Raw genomic sequence first — 17,095 nt, forward strand, 5'->3', positions numbered from 1 at the left:
AAAAATATGAGGTATATTTAAAAAAAAAAAAACACTAAAAAGGAAAAAAAACGTGGATTGGAAACCAAAACATTAAAGCTGACTAAACACAGTTTGCATTTTGTGGACAAAGACTTGGAGTACTGACCCTTTTCTTGTAATCCCAGGGTGTATTTTACATGTATCATGGAATAATCGTAGAGGGGACGGTCGCCTAACTGGACAAAACCTTTAAAAAGCAGAATCCTTATTGTTACAAAGCCCAAACACCACAGTGTGCAGCAACTTTTAGTTTTTCGGGACATTCAGGATTTTAGTGTATTTCTTTTCCCATTCATTCCTCATCACGTTTAACAGAGGTTTGAGGGCAGATTCAACTTGCAGAAACTTGGATTTTAAGTTTAAGCCATCTGGTTATAAGCTCAAAACCATGTTAGGTCTTTAAAACTTCCAGGATCAATCTCACTTTAAGGACTGGCAGCTTCTCCAGGCTCTCAGTTTCAGCTGTGGCAGGCTGCAGACTTCCTCTTTGGGTTATTTAATTGGTTTGCCTTATTAGTGCAGAATGAAGTATTGTCCGTTTATGCTATCAGGCGTTGCACAATTGCTGTCATGACTTATGTAAAAGTGACTCATCTGTTCTACTCAAACATGTAGCTGTTACATCACAGTGTCTGTCCTACTATTGGATTTCTTGGTACTGAAGGTACTGAAGGCTGCACTTCTCACACAACATAATGTTAAAGTTCAAGCTTGACCCTAAAGAGGGGTGTGTGTGTGTGTGGGGGGGGTGTCGGTGACATCAGTCTTTAAAACTTTTCGCACACTGACCCATCAAAGGGAAATATCTCGCAACTGTAGCAGTTTGACGTTGTCTGGTGGAAACCTCACATCTCATCAGCCTTTTAAAGATTAAGCAAACCAGCCTCAATAGCCTCATGACAGGCATGGGTTTATTAAATTACACACTCTGCTTCAAAATGCTTTCTGAGCCCAGGGGTCTGGAAAGCTGACGCAGTAAAAGACCCGACAGATTGAATTTCCAGAAGAAAAAAAAAAGGAAGATTTGAAAGACAGCCTGAACTTGAATATCGAATGAGGTTTTTACTCCAAAAACCGCAAGTCAGCACATATTTAGGTGTCCATTCATCTGCAGAGATGAACAGAAATTAGCATTTATGTTCAACATCACGTCTGTAAACTACAGGAAGTCGTACGGGTTCTGTTTTGTGACTGCAGCTCTAGTTTCGCTCTCGCAGCTGCCTCAGTAGAGCCGCTGGAAAGGAAGCGTCCCATTATTTCAAATGAAAACTTGCTGATTACTTTACTTGTGATTAAAAAGGAGAAAAAAGAAAAGAATCCTTCTAGGGAGGATTTTGTAAAAACATTTAAACTTAATTACTAAAAGTCTTACAGCACCAATTTAAACTGAGGTCAAAATACTCCCTGCTTCCTGTAAAGGTTGTGTGTCTGTGTGTGCGTGTGTGAGTTATAAATTGCAGGGTGTTTTCGTAGATTAGCTGCCATGTGCATCAGAATATTTAGAACCTTCAGAGAGTACATCATGTACTGTTCCCTTATTGCCCGAGTGCGCACTCTCTCACACCCTCACACAGTCACAAACATTCAGAAAGCCACTCAAGGATAAACACACACGCGCACAGTTTGGTATAAACACATATATTTCAGTGTTGGGGCCAGAAGATGAAGGCAAACCGCAGACACGCATACCTGCAACACAAACAAATGAGGATGAGAGGGCGAGAGAGATGGCCGTGATAAACAGAGACGGGTAATATGTAGATGTGAAAGCTGAGAAAGACAAAAGCAAAGGAAAGAGGAAAAAAGGCAAATGAAAGGGGGAGAGGGGAAAGGAGATGAAAGGGGAGAGTGTGGGTCTGTGTGTGTGTTGGGGGGGGGCAGATCAGAGTGGGTCTGTGGAGCAATAAAGCGGGCTAATCCTGGTTATGAGCCAGAACACACTCACATAACAAACACACACACACTTTCACCACAGTGGCACAGTGACATTTCTAGTTTGGGTTGCATAACCAGTCTCCCCCTCCACTCTAATCCTACTTGTATAACCAGCCATTCACTGCAGTTATATAAGCTCTCTCTCCCTCTCTCTCTCTCTCGCGCGCACGCGCACACACTAACATACTGACACACACCACCTCTTCCCGTTGTGCCCTCACAGGCTGCCAGCTTGTGTAACTTTAATCACTTGATACCGCTGACGTTGAATTCCTTTTTTTATCAGATATGGATTTCGGTCGTTCCACTTCCAAACGCGCACGCACGATAACCTTCACGTTTGAAGCAGCGTCGCACAAGATGCGACCAGTGACCCCTGTTACTTGACATGAATGTATGAAGGCCATCAAAAAGAAGGAGGGCTTGTTTTCATTGGAATAGCTGCTGCAAGATTTCTCAATCACTTGGCACTTGGGCCGCTGGGCCTGTTCATTCACAGTCTCTCATTCTGTGTGTCTCGAAAGCGAAACAGCCCTGCTCACCACGAAAACAGCATGAAATGCACCATTACTTAAAGTGTTTATCATTTAACCTAGTAGAATTACCAATTTTACATAATTAATAACTTCTCCAGTTTGCAATTTCTCCTCCACCTCCAAAAAATATATATTTATATCTAGTTTTTATTGTCTCTAGATTTAAATTTTTATATGCAAGTGTTTGTGTACTCTCTCCGGCCTGCGCAGACGTCATAGATCTGAGCTCTGGCGAGGACGACTCCATCGTCCACGTTAGCGAGTCTACAGCTGAGGAAGAAGAAAGCGAGCCGAGCGACGCCCACATCAACGATGCCCTCAACCAGCCGGACGCCCAGGGGAGGGTGCTGGTCAACCTGAACCATCCGACTACAGAGGAAGACATCTTCCTGTCGCCTCAGCTGGCCAGAGCAGTGAAACCTCATCAGGTACTAATGTAGCAGCACCTAGTGTAACTTTTTGAAAATGCCAAAAACAAAGAAGAATGTATTCATTGTGTTTAAAAAGTCCTTTGATGTCGATTTTGTAAAGCCCCATAAATCCTGACCCCGGAGTTTCACTCCCTCTGCTTTTCTTATGCTGCCTCTTCCTCCTTCTCAGATTGGGGGAATCCGTTTCCTGTACGATAACCTGGTGGAGTCGGTGGAGCGATTCAGCAGCAGCAGTGGATTCGGCTGTATCCTGGCCCACAGCATGGGCCTGGGCAAAACGCTGCAGGTCATCTCCTTCATCGACGTCCTCTTCAGACGCACCCAGGCTCACACCGTGCTCGCCATCGTACCTGTAAGAACCTGCAGGTTTGATCTTGGTGTAGTAGAACGGGGAAAAGGATTCAATAAATGCTCAGATATATGGAAGAAGAGAAAAATCTAAGTGGATTAAATCAAAAGATATAAGTGAATAGATGAATAATAGAATAAGTGCAGGGACACGCTTTGCCTGCGAGCTTTCGATCGATAGAAAGAAAGTGTGTGTTAAAGTTGATGTGAAGAGTAACTCAGAGAAAAGGGCGTGTTAATAAATAATGGTAAGATGTTCTGCAGCTCACGCTTGCATGAATTATTGATCGTATTTATCCTTGAGTTCTATTATCTTAAAATGATTTTGCATCAAAAGGGAAAATGAAACACAAAAAACAGAACACATTTGCTGGACTTGTGAAGCTGGAAGGCAACACGTTTGTTGCCTTTGTTTGGAGTGAGGTTTCTGAGCTGTCACTCTTATGACGGGAACAAAATTCTTATAGAAATTAGAGGATAAGCTATAAGAGGGTTTGGTGATTTTTTAAAAATGTATATATTTTTTGTTGTTCCAGGTGAACACGCTGCAGAACTGGCTGTCAGAGTTCAACACCTGGGTCCCGCCCCCTGAGGCTTTACCTCCAGATCCTGATCCTGCAGTGGTGACACCACGTACCTTTAAGGTTCACATTCTCAACGATGAACACAAGTGAGTAACAAACACTTTTTTTTTCTTTTTTTTTCTTTTTTTTTAACCTAATCCTTTTTAAGATTGGGCATTTAAAAACAACCACATCTTTGTTGTTTTGCTCTATCACACTAGACAGAATTCAAATTGATTAAATGTTATGTAATCATCAAAAACAAGAACCAAAGAAGAACCAAAAACAATAAAAATCCTGCAGGTTCTCTCCTCCTCACACAGACAGCAGGGTCAAAGCAGTCAGGAAGTGTTTCATTTATCTGTCTTTAAAAAAACCAAAAAGACTAAGCTGACCCTCTGGTCGGCCTCTGAGCTTAATCCCCGTCTGGCCCGTCCTTTCTCCCGTCTCTCTAGTATCTTCCCTCCCAACAGCTGCTGGATTTCTGCTGGAAAAGATTTTCCGATTCTCACGCGTTTGTGAATGTCTGAAAATATTTATTTAATATAAAATAATCTGATATTATTACAGGATTTCCTCCCTTCTTTGACTCATTTTCTTTGCCTTTAGTCATACATCTCACACTTTTTCATAGGTTTCACTTAAAGGTGCTTCGAATCACATTTAAGCTCATCACTCAAAGGAAAACATGCCTCCAGCTTTCTTTCCCTTTTTTTCCTTTTTTTTATTGAACTGTAATGAATGTTATCTTTTTAGGAAAACACTTTTACTTTGTGGATTGCTGCCAGGCAAAAATATATTTCATTGTCTTACCTTTAAGAAACACAAGCAGTAACCAACCTGATATCTTCTGGTGATATCCAGGAATACTACAGCCAGGGCCAAGGTGGTGGAGGACTGGGCTCGGGACGGGGGCGTGCTGCTGATGGGCTACGAGATGTATCGCCTTTTGTCACTGAAGAAGAGCTTCGTGGCTGGAAGGAAAAAGAAGAGCAAGAAAGCAGCGGGACCTGTCGTCATCGACTTGGATGAAGAGGACAGGCAGCAGGAGCTACTTAAAGGTTGGAGAGACTGGGGATGATGATAGAAGTTGCAGGACAGGAAGGACAGGACGTGAAGTAAAAATGGGAGAAATGCAAAGACTAGCAGTTTCAGATTACAGTGCAAGAACAGTCAGAATAGCAAATGAAATTAAAAATATCCTCACTTGTTCTCTGTAGGTATCGAGAAAGCTTTGGCTCGGCCCGGTCCAGACGTGGTAATCTGCGACGAAGGACATCGCATCAAGAACTGCCACGCCAGCACGTCGCAGGCTCTAAAGAACATCCGAACCAGACGCCGTGTGGTCCTCACCGGTTACCCGCTCCAGAACAACCTGGTTGAATACTGGTGCATGGTCGACTTTGTCCGGCCCGATTTTCTAGGTACGGAGCAACCTGTGCCCCGTTTCAGCAGACGAGCATTAGCAGTTAATGTCAACACTGCAGCTTTTACACCCTGTGCACATTTCAGGTACGCGGCAGGAGTTCAGCAACATGTTCGAGCGTCCCATTCTGAACGGCCAGTGTGTGGACAGCACGCCTCAGGACATCCAGCTGATGAGGTACAGGAGCCACGTCCTGCACAGCCTGCTGGAGGGCTTTGTACAGAGGTAAGGGTCACTGTCATTGTCCATAAAAGAAAAGCTCAGTGAGGTTTTTGCGAATATTGATTGTGATTTGTCTTTAATCCAGACGAGGCCACGATGTCCTGAAGGACCAGCTGCCTTCTAAGGAGGAGCATGTGATTCTGGTGCGTCTGTCTCCCCTGCAGAGGGCCCTCTACACAGAGTTCATGAACCGCTTCAGAGAGGCAGGAAACACGGGCTGGCTCAGCCTCAACCCGCTCAAAGCGTTTTGCGTCTGCTGCAAGGTGAGGAGTGCGAGCGTGTGTCTGGATCTCTTCAGAAACTTTGTTTCACTGGTGACGATAATGACATTTATATATAGTTTTTCTAAATATAAATTTGCGTTCTTCTTCAGATTTGGAACCATCCAGATGTCCTGTACGAGGCTCTGCAGAAGGAAAACCTGGCAAGCGACCAGGATTTGGACCTTGATGACATCACCTCTACAGGACGATGTCCAGCACCAACCAATCAAAAGCCCAAGAACCTGGACAACCCTAACCCCGTCGGTGGCCTGAGCCTTAACCAGCTGCAGGAGAAAGCCAATCAGGTCATCACATATGAATGGGTACGTTGGAAGACTATTAGAAAAGTGCGAGCCAATCAAAGTTAACAAATGTTTTTACTGAAATTTTAAATAGTCCGTGCTGTGTTCAGATGTGAGAAAACTGGCCCATAGTTCCCATCTGTAACCTCACTTTTTTAAAATCAGCGAAACTGCTTATATAGGAAAAACCTCTGAAGCTGATCTGCAAGCAGATTTTATAGTCTGTCTTCTCACACGGACAGGCAAAGGACATCATGACTGACTACAAGCCCGGCATCCTGGAGAACTCTGCAAAGATGGTTCTGCTGTTCCACCTGATAGAGGAGAGTGTCAGGAAGGGAGACAAACTCCTCGTCTTCAGGTAAAAGATGTAAAAAGTGCTAGGATGCAGAAAAGTAATAAAAATCTTTACTTTTCAACAACTTTGCATTCCATTACTTACACTCGTGCACCTCATGGGTCAGATTTCTTATCCCCCCCGTCTGTCTGCCTTCTTGCAGTCAGAGTTTGTCCACGCTGACCGTGATCGAGGATTTTTTGGCTAAGAGACCAGTGCCTCCATCACCCAATGTGCCCAGCAGAGACAGACCCAATCAAAACTGGGTCCGCAACCTCAACTACTATCGTAAGTAATCATGAGGTTTCGGAGGTGCGAAACAGCGCTCTCTGTAATATGCTAAACCGAGCCGCTAACTATGCTGAACTGATGAGTCTGTTCTCTTTGGGGGAACTGACTGCAGTGCTTTGGGTGCCGCCGCTCTCATTGACTTGCCATGAGTGCTGCCACCTGCTGGTGTTTTTATTTCTTTAAATAATACCTATATGTTGATTTATCATTTTTCTGCAAGCCAGTGTTTTCATTTACAGCTGTTCTATTTGTGGGGTTCATGCGTCGTAATTGATTTTTAAAAATATTATATTCATGCTATATTCTTTATGTTTTACTAGAAGCTTGAATTTTAAAGATCCACAGATATTTATAAAGATCTGTCACATTAAATTACAGTTAATGTTTTATTTTAACTGGTTAGTTGAGCTCTAATAATATGAATCCTCAGCTGTAACTTGTCTCTATATACATGGTACTTTATCTGTACAGTCCATATAATAGCATATGGGGATTCAAATATTGAAGGATAAAGTTTCACTGTACTGTGGAACAAGCAAGCAAGCGGTATAAATTCGGAGAAAAACAGGAAGAGAAGAGATACAAGAATATAAAACTTAAAGAACATGAGAACCTCTTAGATATGAGTTGCCATGTGATATTTTGAAGGACTGGATGGAAGCACAACTGCCTCAGAGAGAGAGCGACTGATAAACCAGTTCAATGACCCCTCCAACACCTCCGCATGGGTTTTTCTGCTGTCAACCAGGTAACACGCTCTCCACACTAATTATATCATTATTATAGGTCATAAATCTTAAAAGGAGTAATCAGCTTACTGCTGTCCCGTCTGTTCCTGTCAGGGCTGGTTGTCTAGGTGTGAACCTGATCGGGGCAAACCGCGTGGTGGTTTTTGACGCCTCCTGGAATCCGTGCCACGACGCCCAGGCCGTGTGCCGTGTCTACCGCTATGGGCAGAGGAAGCCGTGCCACATCTACAGGCTGGTGTGCGACTTTACGCTGGAGAAGAAGATCTACGACCGCCAGATCTCCAAACAGGGCATGTCTGGTGAGTCGGAAACATGTGAAAAAGCGCTGCAGAGAGTTCCAACTTAGCTGCAGTCAAAACCTCTCATAAAATATGTGCGTGGTAACGTTTTAGTTACTTAAAAATGCATTGCATACAGGAGCATTTGTCACAGACATTTTCCTGTATTTTTAACCAGAAATAACTCAAATTTTTTAAAAAAAAGGAGGAGGAAAGGGAAAAAATAAGGAAAAATGATAAGACATGGAGATTGTATTCAACCTCCATCATCCTCACTTCATGGAAATTTCACTCCCTTCAGATGACAGCTCTTTCAAACATCTGTCAGTGTTGAAATTCACTGAAAACCCCAAGTGTAGGTTCCTCTGTGTGAGCAGAACCCCTAAAACTAAATAATAAGCTCTTAGGTAAGGTCAGAGCTCTTCTGCCAAGAGGCTCTCATCTGACACTGAAGTGTCTCAAGTGTTTGCTGTAAGCTTTGTCTGGTGAGGCGAATACATCGAGGCCATTCGAATTTAGCCATTTCTGTCTACATTTTTTCCCCCACGTATCCTTAGATGAATCTTTTTCCAAACAATTTTACCTCAATATCTTAGTTCTTCTGCTTTTTTTCCCTTTCTGTCAATCAGACCGCGTTGTGGATGACCTGAACCCCGTGCTGACCTTCACCAGGAGAGAAGTTGAGTCTCTTCTTCATTTTGTGGAGGAGGAACCAGACTCATCTAGCATCCATCTGCAGCCCAACGACAGAACGGAGAGCATCCTCAGGAAGGCCCTGCACCTATATCCCCGCCTGATTACAAAGGTATGAGGAAACATATTGTCCCCATACGCCCTCTAGAGGCGATTACAAATAGAGCATAGATGCTCCTGCACTCCATTGTGTATTTTTTCCATTGTTAACTACGACTTGATGAAGATAAAAACTCATTTTCTACAGACAGAAGTCTCCTTAAGTACGCTTGTTTATGTTTTAGAGTTCTCTGCTAATTGAATAAGCCCCTAGCTGTCATTACAGCAGGATGACATGTCCAAGTGTGTCCATAGTTGCCAACTAAAATCCATTTTTGGAACTATGGGAAGTATGCCAAGGAGTTACAGTGAAGCTTTGTTTTACATTTGTAACACTATTTTAAACAGCTTGTGAGGTTCTGGAGATTAAGAGGTGATGAGTCATCACATAATTACACCCTTTTTTGTGGCTCGCTTTAAAAAGCAGAGAATCTTCCAGTTGGCGTTCTCGTGAATTTTATTCAATTGAATTGGTATAAGCTGGCAAAAATATAAATGTATAGGATGAGGTCATCATAAGTGAGGTAATCGTGCAAACTTGGAGCAAAACACTGATCAGCTTTCAACCTCCTCCTTTCTAGCAACCATTCCCCCACGAGTCCTTGCTGATAGACCGCAGGGAGCTGAAGCTGAGCAACGCAGAGAAGAAAGCAGCAAAGAAGGGCTACGAGGATGAAAAGAGGGCCTCGGTGCCATACACCCGCCCTTCCTACGCTCACTATTACCCTGCCAGTGATCAGAGCCTTACCAACATCCCTGCCTTTAGCCAGAGAAACTGGTTAGTAATCTACAATCCCAGTATGTATGCTAACAAGCTACCGTAAATCCAGTTCTTATCACTTGTCTCATAATCTTTTTAAAAGGTTGAGCATTTATCAAGTAAACCCTCCTTCAAAAAAATAAAGACAAGTCATAAATCAAGAGTAAAAAACAGAAAATCTCTGTCTATTCAGGCGTCCTCCCACTAGCACTGAAGAGAAACCAGTGGCCAGTGTCAGGCCAGTCCAGTCAACTCCAGTCTCTATGATGCCCCGCCAGGCATCTGCAAGCTCTGCCCCAGGCAATGACTCTTCTAAATGCAGCCTCGGAGGCTTCCCTGTCAACTGCCTGCAGAAAGCTGGCGTGTTTGTACAGAAAATTGTCACCACCACTGGTAAGCAGATTCTCCATGCACTCCATTTTATCTCTATTCTTTCTGTCAGTACTAAAGATTACTATTTCTTTATGGCCTTAAACTCTGATTGTCTTTCTTTATCTCTTTATAGACATAGTGATTCCAGGCACCAACAACTCCACAGATGTCCAGGCCAGGATCACCGCTGGAGAGAGTATCCATGTCATCAGGGGCACTAAAGGTACAATACCGCTTTGCTATACATGTCAGTTCTTTTGTGCGTTGGTCACAAAATGCAGGTAATTGTGTGAGCGTGTCCTTGTTCCAGCTGTTTTTTGTTATTATTGAAGAGATTATTTAAAAAAAAAAAACGTTTGGTATTTGTCGAGTTAGTCGGGTAAAAAGATGTAATAATGAAATGTTTTCATTTAATTCTAATAACGGTTTTGTTTACCTGTGGCTTTCATAGGGACTTACATCAGGACATCTGATGGCCGAATCTTTGCCATCAGAGCAGCTAATAAGGCCAAGTCGGTGGAGGAGAGTTCAACAGCACCACCCAAAGGTAGGATGATTCCCTTACAATAACTCCTCTGAAAGCATGTAACCCTAGTTACTGTATTTACGTACCATGTCAGAGATGTAGCACACTGATATTAATGACTTTATTGTATTCTTTCAGTAAACTGAGGCCGTGTTGATGCTTGAATTCTTGTAAAGCTTAAATCCAATTCTTTTCTCCTCAGATTTGCAAGCACCCCCTCCAGAGGTTCCCACCCATGTCAGTAACGGTTGCCTGTCACCCAAGACTGTGCCCCGCCCTCTTTCCCCCGACAGCCCGGAGATCATTAATGAGTTGCAGCGCTATACGGGCGGCGCAGGAGCTGGTGGGTCAGCAGGCTCTGCTGTTCATCCGCCAGAGAGCAGCGTGAGCAGCCTGCCCTCAACCAAACTGGTTCAGACCAATGGCAGCGGTGGGAGCGAGTTATTAAGTGGAAATCTGAGCCACCATGATGCCTCTGTGACTAATGTCATTCAGCCCAACATGGATGCCACTGCTGCCCAAGATCTGAGAACGGGCTCCAAGCGCAAAGCCTCCACCCCATCCTTGGATGAGCGGGCCAGTAAGCAGCCTTCTGCCGGCAAGCACTCCTCAGCCCCTGTGGCCTCGCAGGGCTTCCCCTTCACTGGGGGCTATGGGCTCCCCCCTATGGGTCTAAACTCTGCCATGCTGGGTGGTTCACTGGGGCATCCGCTCTTCATGGGGGCAGGCTCGCATTACTTCCAGCCCCCCCACGCTCAGCTGAGCGACGCCAGTTACATGTACCCAGATCGGCATGGGTGGAACATGGGTGGAGATGGCACTGTTCCCACTTCCTCTCCTTCCTCATCACTGACGACAACCACCGCTCCCACCGTCTCATCTTCCTCCTCAACATCATCATCCTCTCCATCAGTCAAAGCTGCCAGTTCACTTTCAGGAGCCTTGCCACCATTCATGCTGAGCTCCAACATGCCAGGCATGGCTGGGATGCTCCCACCAGGCTTCCCTCTGTCGTATAGTCCATCTCTGGCGAGCCTCTACACTAGCTCAATGCTCCCAGGAGGGGTGTCGGGCCCAGCTGCTACTCCCGGCCCAGCTGGAGCCAGTTTCTTGTCCCAATACCCTCCTACTGCTGCATCCAGCTCCTCCTCATCTTCCCCTTCTTCCTTCTCCCCCTCAGCTCGGTCCGAGGGCCAGCGAGGCCCGGTGCTGGTGAACAGCGGGAATGTCAGCAGCATCAGCAGCTCAGATGAAGATGATGTAATTGAGGTGAGGGGACAGTGACAAAAGAATGATGTCCTTTTGTGAGAATGCTTTCAGAAATTGTAATAGTCACCATAAAAGAATGGTAGCCCATTTGCCAGGATGCAGGTTTCCAAGAGGCCAAGATGAAATTAAATTAAATTAAATGAGGAAAAAATGACAGACATTTAAGGTGTTGAGATCTGAGGCCCTGCTGAAGTGTTTCTCCTGAACATCTCTACTTGCCTTGAAGAAATGGTCTGAATGGGGATTTAACAGTGACTGGACAGAGAGAGATAATCGTGATGCTGAATATCACAAGAGGAATCCTGATAAAGGCTTAAAAACCCTCCAAAGGGATGGAGAAAATAAAAGTTTGAGGATTTTGAGCTTCCAAAAAAAATGTTCTTTTTTTTTCTTCTTTTTTTTGTCCAATGCCGGCATTAAGATGCTTATCACTGGACTGAGTACTGCTGAGTATGGGCCTATAGTGACCACAAGCGGCCACTAGTTATACTGTTGACTTTTAGAGATACTAGTTCTGCAGCTTTGCTAAGTGTCAAGACTTTTGCTTTCAGCTAATTAAAAAGAGGAGCTGGAGTTGCTTGTGAAACAGGTTTTGCTATTACATTAGCTGGTAGCACAGTTTAATTCATAACTGAAATGGTATTGTCCATCACTTGTTGCTACTGAACCCTTCTTAAAACGGCAAACGCAACGGTTACAAGATCACACAGAAGTTTTAGAGAGCGTTTTTGACTGAACGTAATAATAACTCACTGCCAGGACAGGTGTATTGTAGGATTTTGTTCTTGAAAGAACACACAACAGATGTGGGATCATATTGAAATACTGAAGAAACAGTTGTGCTTTGAGGATGAGGTTAAAGATATTCACTGAAACTTTAAAAACTAATGAAAGAATGTACGCTTAATCAAATGCCTTTACACCGGGCCTTGAAAAGACTCCTTCTCTTTAGGCATCAGATGTGGGAAGATTTGTTTTTCTTCTTTTTGTGCGTGTTTTTTCTATTTATGTAATCTCTGATTGCCTAAAAAAAAAACGACAGTCAGGTGAAAATGAGGAAAAAAATAAACTGTGTCCCAGTGAGGTGTCCTCCTTGTAGCGGAGAAACAACCAACAGAAAATGCCTTTTTGCCTCCATCTTTCTGAATGTTAACTGTGAGAGAGGCGAGGTAAAGAGAGACAGACAGTCGCCGTGGCTCTCTGAATCTCACCCACAGTCTTACTGTAGCCTAGTGAAAAACGATGCAAAACACTCACTCAAGCCTATATATGTATTTGTACAACCCCAGAGGAACGCTCGTGTTATTACTGTGTTTGTAACTGCTTGTTGTGTTTTTAAGGGTTGCAAAAGGAATCATTAAAAAAGAAAAGAAAAAATTTAGATTCATGTTACTCGGTTTGGTAACGTGTTCTGAGAGAGATTTCACCTCTGCTCTGCTGTTTTTCCTTTTTCTTTCTCTGTTTCATCTCGTTTCGTGAACAGAGGTCAATGTGAAACCAAACCTTTTTTTTAGGGAGAGATGATGTAGCTTTGCCAAAAGGAAAAAGAAGGAAACAGCACATCTGAAACCTCCATCAAAGAGGATTGTGTCTTAAGAGACCAAATAATGCAGAGCAGATAAAAAATAAAAACAATCCATTGCAGAAACACACTCTCTCTACAGCGTCCTACATATCCATTTTTACACTGTAAAAAGATACAAATCTGTGTTTGACTGGGTGAAAGCTAGAAAATCTTCATAGTGTGACCAATTTCCCCTTTAAATTTGCTATAAATGGAGGCCGACCTATATATTGTGTATATCAGCCGATATAAATTTTTTGCCAATATTTCAGTTTTGGCATTTATAATGGATGATGAATGGAAAATTCAAATAAGAGATTTTGGGGTGGGGGTTGCATAGTTTGTCCACCAGAGGACAGTCTGCACTCACAGGTAACACGTGTTTGGAACTACTAGCAGATCAGATGATTGTTGGGTAGAGCAAAAAAGAGCAATCCTCTACTTGTGACAATAAAACAATATTATTTTTAAACTGCAGGGTTGGATGTTGGTCAAGACATAAATAGCTATAAATAAAAAATCTTAGGGAAATCTGTTCGTTTTCTGTGCGTGAAAGGAAAAAAATATCGGCTGATATATGAGATTTTTAAATCCTCAAATCCGATGTATCAGTAAACAATATCGGTACCAATATCGGCATCGGTCAGGTTCTAGATGTAAACCACCAATCTGCTGTTCCAGCTGACCCCCCTCGGCCTAAACCGCTGCAGGAAGAGCTTTAAAAACCACTAGCTCTTTTGTGATGAAACAACGTCAAGTTAAGACTCAGCATTACCTGTCTTTTTTTCCCTCTTCCATGTGTTTGTTCTCCATACTGAAACTGTAAGTTTACTTGTGTTTCATTTTTGCTCTCTACAATGTTTGAATTTACCAAATTAATTTATTTATGACGGTGTATATTTATTCATTTGTATTTTTATTTTTTTACAATGTCTTTTTGGTTTCATTTGTTTCATCACTATCTTGCTTGTAAGATTTTTACAGTCATATTAGTATTGTTACTACAGTTTTTGTTTTTTAAGAACTAATGATAAGCCAGTCTGACCCAACACATGTGAAACTGTGCAGAACTTTGATGTGGACCAACCAATGTGTTATTAAGCACATTAATATCCAGGATAGCATAGAGTTAAAATCATATCTAATAACTGATCAGCCGTTTAATATGGAAAAACCAAAAAACTGTCACCAGGGATATTCAACGACTGCACAGTGTTGAAATCATTTCCTATTTATGTGCGCTCAGATAATATAGATGCAAATTTTAGTATTGAATCTGAGCTAAATGAGCCATTTATGTGCATGCTAGCTCAATCACAAGTAAGGGGTCAGAAACCGAGGCAGCCCAACCCACTTATCATCTGGAAAAACAAAGCAAAACAACAACAATAAAAAAACAATATTATGTGCTTCTCCCCTTTTCTGTGTTGTATTACCATATCACCAGAATTGTCCAGGCGTGTCATCACCCCTGTGATGGCAAAACAGCAAGTTTTCCTCAGTGTTGAACTGTTTGGTTGTCAGCTCAGCATTTGCTGCGCAGACTGACTGCTCTTTAGTTTCACAGCTTTCTACTTGAATTTACATATTTATTTATACAAATCGAGGTGGTCGGGCAAGCAGAGCCGACTGTCTGAATTCCCTTTTAGCCGAGGTGAAGATTAAATCTGCTGTCTTTGAGGATTGGCTCCAGTCAAAGCTTGTTGTGTGGACAATGTGTATGACTTTGGATTACATCATTTTTTTGTTTTTTGAAATTTGTAAATAAAAAGAAACATGTTCTAAATCATACTCTTCCTACTTTGTTTATATCAGCGCTGGCCGATGCAGTGCTTGCCCTCTTTATTTGTTCTTCACACGCAGAGACTCACACATACACACAGGCAACTGAGGGCATCTAAATCTTACAACAGATTTGAAGAAGACACACTTGGAAGAGGTGCTGCAGTATATTTGTCTCGAAGTAACTCAGTTTTGCATGTTAATCTTCAATTTTATGCATGTGTAATCTAAAGTGAGACTTGAAGTTAGGGATAGAAGTATTCTAAGTGAGATTTAATTGCATTAAAATGCCTGAAGCACTTCAAATAGTAGATTTCTCTTAAGTTAGATAGACCCTTAAGTCATTTAGGTCTATTGTTCTTTAAAATTGAGATACATATTCACTCTAAATATAAAATAGTCAGGTTTTACTGTTGCCTCTGTCATGAAGAGTAAGTTACACTAATTTAACTGTAGATAATAATAATAATAATAATAATAATAATAATAATAATAATAATAATAATAATAATAATAATAATAATAATAATAATAATAATAATAACCAGGAGGTTCAAATAAATAAGCTCATAGTAGCAAAACAGAAAAAACGGTGCAGTTTAAGAAAGCAAAAAAGCTCAAGTGAATTTGATAGTTTTACTCTATTGATTTCTTTCACCTCATACATGCTAGTGACTAGTTTCTGATCTGATTATTCCGTTTTGGTGACACTGACTCGATGTAACACGGAGGGTCAAATCAGGCTTCAGTTTGTTTAGGTCAGCTTTGCATGTTCTACTTCATACTACTTGTGTGTGGGAGAAACTTTCAAAACAAGCAGACGTTTACCCCTCAGGTGTAAAAGGCAGTGTAGACGCCCAAGCGTCCAAGAGGTGAAGTTCTGAAAATTCTGTGAACAAGGTTACTCAAGAATGAAGCGACGTAGGAAAAGAAATCTAGGCCAGAAACAAGCTTCCACAAATATGATCGCTGAACTTTTCCACCGAAGCCGCAAGAGAGATGTAAACTTCAGCTTTGGGCTGGTTTTCTGTGTCATTTACTTTATTGCTGTCATCAAAAGAAGAAACAGTGGATAATGTAAAGAATACATCAAGCTTTATTTCTAGTGTTCTGTGGTGTCTAAGAAATGGTAGTTTATTGTTTCATTTCAGCAATATATACAGGTATACATGGATAACTGGCATAATTATTGCACTGCAGGAACAAATGGCCCCTCTGACAAAATGCAGTCACCCCCACCATCATTGCACTGTAGCTGTATTATTTCAAAGTTGTGCCACTGAATTAGAGTATTTGGAGTCAAAGCCCGAAATAAATTAACATGCGATTAGTGGTAAAAATCAAAGCTGTATGGATTTCCACTTCAAATCTGCAATGGAGTGAAATGGAAAATTGAGTAAGTGTGGTAGTACTTATTTTTTGGATGACCCTAAAACACAATAACTATCACTGCATATATCTCTGGTTGTTTTTATTTGTTATTCAGTCATAATTCAGGTATTTAACGCTCCTTCACAGCAAAAATGCCACTGTTGATTTTCCAGTGTTAGTTGAATTCAACAGAGTTCCGAGTTAGTTCAACACTTAATCGAGTTAAAATAACACATCGGGAGTCGATTTCTGAAAAGTGTTAGTGTGGAATTTAGTCGTTGCTGCATTTTAACACTCTGAGTGTTAAATTAGACCACACCCTCATTTACGGCATTTCAGAATCTTCGGTCGCCATCTTTACTTGCTGCTGCGGTAAGTTTATTCGGTTAAATATTACGTTTTAGACCGATATTAGTACAAGTAACATGATAACTATTAAAACAAGTGGCATTTGTATCAAAATATTTTGTTAAACTGGGCACTGCTAGCTAGAACTCTGCAAAGTAGCAGTTACTTTTGAAATATTAATTTAGCATAATCTGGCTTTTGGGAGAATATGATGAATATATGTCACAGTTTTTATTAAACGCCTTTTATTTGTTCTCGAATTAAACTGCCAAAGCCTTAGGTCAGGGGTCTCAAACTTGAGGCCCGGAGGCCATGTGCGGCCCACGTCACCCCTTCTTGAGGTGAAGAAATAAAATGCAATTTGGCCCTTTAAGTGACTTTTTTTTTTGTCATTAGCCAAAAATGATTTTAACCCGCTGGGTTTCTTCAAAATCACTACCCTTTCAGCTTGTTCATGGCCAAAAGTGTCCACCAACAGATTAGGTCTGTCATTTTTATCATTTTTATGGTTTTGTGCAATTTCTTCTGCATAAGACTTTTAACTAACACCAGTTCTTTCCATAAATATAAAATAGTCATTACTTTTTACATTTTTAACTCTTTAAACAA

At 41.9% G+C, this 17,095-nt stretch overlaps 1 protein-coding gene across 5 annotated transcripts in view; it reads left to right on the top strand.

The window, feature by feature from the left end:
- Nucleotides 1-14,774, top strand: part of LOC146495086 (helicase ARIP4-like) — a 78,167-nt gene extending 63,393 nt beyond the window's left edge. For all 5 annotated transcript variants that reach the window (XM_085147257.1, XM_085147256.1, XM_085147258.1 and 2 more), the window contains 18 exons: nt 2,703-2,920; nt 3,093-3,275; nt 3,808-3,941; nt 4,699-4,895; nt 5,055-5,258; nt 5,347-5,485; nt 5,568-5,745; nt 5,856-6,068; nt 6,290-6,408; nt 6,548-6,672; nt 7,324-7,423; nt 7,518-7,723; nt 8,332-8,507; nt 9,076-9,272; nt 9,448-9,647; nt 9,760-9,849; nt 10,078-10,173; nt 10,355-14,774. In XM_085147257.1, the coding sequence (XP_085003383.1) occupies nt 2,703-2,920; nt 3,093-3,275; nt 3,808-3,941; nt 4,699-4,895; nt 5,055-5,258; nt 5,347-5,485; nt 5,568-5,745; nt 5,856-6,068; nt 6,290-6,408; nt 6,548-6,672; nt 7,324-7,423; nt 7,518-7,723; nt 8,332-8,507; nt 9,076-9,272; nt 9,448-9,647; nt 9,760-9,849; nt 10,078-10,173; nt 10,355-11,436 (3,857 nt within the window). In that variant the 3' untranslated portion in view covers nt 11,437-14,774. The remainder of the gene's footprint in view (nt 1-2,702; nt 2,921-3,092; nt 3,276-3,807; nt 3,942-4,698; nt 4,896-5,054; nt 5,259-5,346; nt 5,486-5,567; nt 5,746-5,855; nt 6,069-6,289; nt 6,409-6,547; nt 6,673-7,323; nt 7,424-7,517; nt 7,724-8,331; nt 8,508-9,075; nt 9,273-9,447; nt 9,648-9,759; nt 9,850-10,077; nt 10,174-10,354) is intronic.
- Nucleotides 14,775-17,095: the final 2,321 nt, after the last annotated feature.

This window comes from Neolamprologus multifasciatus, chromosome 20 (assembly GCF_963576455.1).
Source record: "Neolamprologus multifasciatus chromosome 20, fNeoMul1.2, whole genome shotgun sequence".
Lineage (NCBI taxonomy): Eukaryota > Metazoa > Chordata > Actinopteri > Cichliformes > Cichlidae > Neolamprologus > Neolamprologus multifasciatus.